The sequence below is a fragment of the Acomys russatus genome, chromosome 15 (assembly GCF_903995435.1).
Source record: "Acomys russatus chromosome 15, mAcoRus1.1, whole genome shotgun sequence".
In the NCBI taxonomy this organism is placed as follows: Eukaryota; Metazoa; Chordata; class Mammalia; order Rodentia; family Muridae; genus Acomys; species Acomys russatus.
Genome location: NC_067151.1, coordinates 18553647 through 18557012, shown reverse-complemented (window position 1 = coordinate 18557012; position 3366 = coordinate 18553647). Strand labels below are relative to the sequence as shown.

The 3366-nt window shown below is 40.8% G+C and overlaps 1 protein-coding gene across 1 annotated transcript; it reads left to right on the top strand.

Moving 5' to 3' along the window:
* Nucleotides 1–1003: 1003 nt before the first annotated feature.
* Nucleotides 1004–1799, top strand: LOC127199191 (histone H3.3A). Its single transcript, XM_051157089.1, has one exon. It carries the CDS (start codon nucleotides 1088–1090, stop codon nucleotides 1496–1498), a length of 411 nt encoding a protein of 136 aa, XP_051013046.1. The 5' UTR covers nucleotides 1004–1087; the 3' UTR covers nucleotides 1499–1799.
* Nucleotides 1800–3366: the final 1567 nt, after the last annotated feature.

Sequence of the window (3366 nt, the reverse complement as noted above, 5' to 3'; positions counted from 1 at the left end):
GGTTGTAATGACAGTCTCTCTCTTTCTTCCTCTCTCTCTCTCTCTCTCTCTCTCTCTCTCTCTCTCTCTCTCTCTCTCTCTCTGTGTGTGTGTGTGTGTGTGTGTGTGTGTGTGTGTGCCGAGTGTGTGTTGGTGGGGCTGTAAAATGATCCCAGGCTCTCAGCTCCTTGAAATAATGGTTGAGTCCTGGGTGCTTCCTTATGCAAATAGGTGTTAAATAAATGGCTAGTACCATCAAACATTGAAAAATGTCTCATCATATAAGATATTTGTTTGTGGCTTAAATATATGACCTATATTATATACAGCTGGATGTAAGTATGTTTGTTATTGCATAATCTCATTATAAATAAAGTTTATTTTAAGGGAAGTTGTAAGTTCATGACAGAATCTTGCAGGGAGTACAGCAAGCTCCCATGTGGCACAGATCCTCTAAGATGGAGGCCTACACTGTGGTCCTCAGTTTTGTGATGGCTACCTTGTAACTAACTCTAGTATACTCTGTCATCCCCAATCCACAGTTCACATAGGGTTTACTCTGGGTTCTAGACCAGTGTCCACAGATGCCCCATGCCCAGACCATTGACCCAAAGAAACTTCCATTTAAGTTACTTCCTGTCAGGGACTCCGTTACAGCAATGGACTGTAGCTCAGGCTACAGATGGGCTAAGGCACAGCTATAGGACTGAATTCTGTCATTATGGCTTTTCTGCATGCTGCCCTCACCTTCTTGAGATAGATAGAGAAAGAGAGAGAGAGAGAGAGAAAGAGAGAGAGAGAGAGAGAGAGAGAGAGAGAGAGAGAGAGAGAGAGAGAGAGAGACAGACAGACAGACAGACAGACAGACAGACAGACAGACAGAGAGTTACTATCTCCAAGTATAGCAGAGAATTAACCTATCATTTCTGTGTTATACATTTTATTGTAAACTTTATTATTTAAGAAAAAGATGATAGGGTGTCAGCCATCTTTCAATTGTGTTCGCAGCCGTCGCCGTGCCGCCGCCGCTCTCTAACGCCTGCGCCGCCTCTCGCTTGCCGAGCTCCAGTCGAGGGAGAAGGGGGGTAAGTAAAGAGGTGCCCTTACCATGGCTCGTACAAAGCAGACTGCCCGCAAATCCACCGGTGGCAAAGCACCCAGGAAACAACTGGCTACAAAAGCCGCTCGCAAGAGTGCGCCCTCTACTGGAGGGGTGAAGAAACCTCATCGTTACAGGCCTGGTACTGTGGCACTCCGTGAAATCAGACGCTATCAGAAGTCCACTGAACTTCTCATTCGCAAGCTCCCCTTCCAGCGTCTGGTGCGAGAAATTGCTCAGGACTTCAAAACAGATCTGCGCTTCCAGAGTGCAGCTATTGGTGCTTTGCAGGAGGCAAGTGAGGCCTATCTGGTTGGCCTTTTTGAAGACACCAACCTGTGTGCTATCCATGCCAAACGTGTAACAATTATGCCAAAAGATATCCAGCTAGCACGCCGCATACGCGGAGAGCGTGCTTAAGAGTCCACTATGAGGGGAAACATTTCATTCTCAAAAAAAATTTTTTTTTCCTCTTCCTGTTATCAGTAGTTCTGAATGTTAGATATTTTTTCCATGGGGTCAAAAGGTACCTAAGTATATGATTGTGAGTGGAAAAATAGGGGACAGAAATCAGGTATTGGCAGTTTTCCATTTTCATTTGTGTGTGAATTTTTAATATAAATGCAAGATGTAAAGCATTAATGCAAGCAAAATGTTTCAGTGAACACATTTCAACAGTTCAACTTTATAACAATTATAAATAAACCTGTTAAAATTTTCTGGACAAAAAAAAAAAAAGAAAGAAAGAAAGAAAAAGATGATAATAAAATAAAACCACACACTGAAATGAACCCAATCCAATGATAGTTCGTTACTACATAGAGAGAGGGTACCTGCTCTGAGCTCCTTCTACACAAAGCAGATGACCTTCTATAACGTCAGAATTTACTATATCTTTCAGGTCTCCGTTTGCCTCATCCAGTCTGAGGTTCTTTTCTAGTTGTCAATATATTAAATGTTTCTACATCTTCTTGGAAAATTAATCTACTGCTGTGTAACCCTTCCCCTGAGTAGTTCTCTGCTTAACGGTGCCTTCAAGCTAAAGGACCCACCAAGTTCATTCTCATTGTTATGCAATTTTTAATGTTTCTATTTTTCTTTCTTGACATTTTCTCAGATTTGAAAATTTTTGAGATCGTCATATTTTCTACCTATTCTCTTTAGGGCCCCAGCACAATAATAATTTGTTAAAGGTGTTATAAGCTGATTTGGTTCCAACATCATTGATACATACACTGTTGCTGCTTTTCTCCATGCTGGGTGTTTCTACCTTTGCTTTTTTCTTATGTTATTTGTTGAAAGGCAGCCGTGATATTCTAGGGAAAATAATATAGAGGAGGGGCACAGGCTTAGTGATACCCGGCCCACTTAGTGTTTTAAACACAAATGAAGGCTCCTCAGTGACTTGTTGCTTGGACTGTTGACTTTAATCATATACCTGTTACGTTTCTTCTCTGTACAAAAACGAAAATCAGAGAAAGATGAAACTGTCTAGCCACTTTTCCATATATTTGTTGAGCTTTGGTAAAACTGAAATATGTTAGATTCTTCTAATAAAATAACTTATCATCTGAATGGGTAACTTTAAAAATAATAAAGTCCTTTGACGTTTAAAAAATGGTCATTTCCCCCTCCATTTGCTGGGAGTAGATGATTATTATTCTCTGTTATCTGGGGTGTTGCCAAGTGGGAATCCCACACTCAGTAGTATGAACCCCAAAGTGTCCTCCAGATTGATCCCCACTTGGTGTTTGGCAGGGCTAAGTGCCCTGGTCCATGGCTGGTGTCCATCAGTGATGCTTCTTATAGATTCCTATTCTAATAACTGTGTCTCTTTCCTTTGAGGGAATCCCCTTTTCCTTTGATCTTCTTTCTGTGAATGACTGAAGAAGAGTTGACTCAGTTTGTTTAGCCTTCTGTTATTGTGAGTAGGGAGTGGGCACTTGCCCTGTGTTCCTTTATACAAAACTAGAGAGTGGGGGTTGGCATTTTATTTTATTGGAAAAAAAATCCTTAAAATATGTGATAGTGAAATGGAATCATGAGAACATTACACCAAATACATGCTGCGGGAATTCACCAGATGGCAGCCACTTCAAGAACAGAAATAGGTTAGTTTTAGTTTGAGATATTTTACTCATAGATAGAAAACAAGTGATAGATTAGTAAGATGATTGATTTGAGTTTTATAAGCAACATCCAATAATCAAAACTGTAGTGTTGTCACCAACGGTCAAATCTGACATCCCTGTTTCCAGAAGCAACTCTGTTCACACCACTGCCTTCTA

What these genes read in the sequence shown, in the direction of transcription:
- LOC127199191 (XM_051157089.1), top strand. Translation starts at nt 1,088, where the DNA reads ATGGCTCGTACAAAGCAGACTGCCCGCAAATCCACCGGTGGCAAAGCA.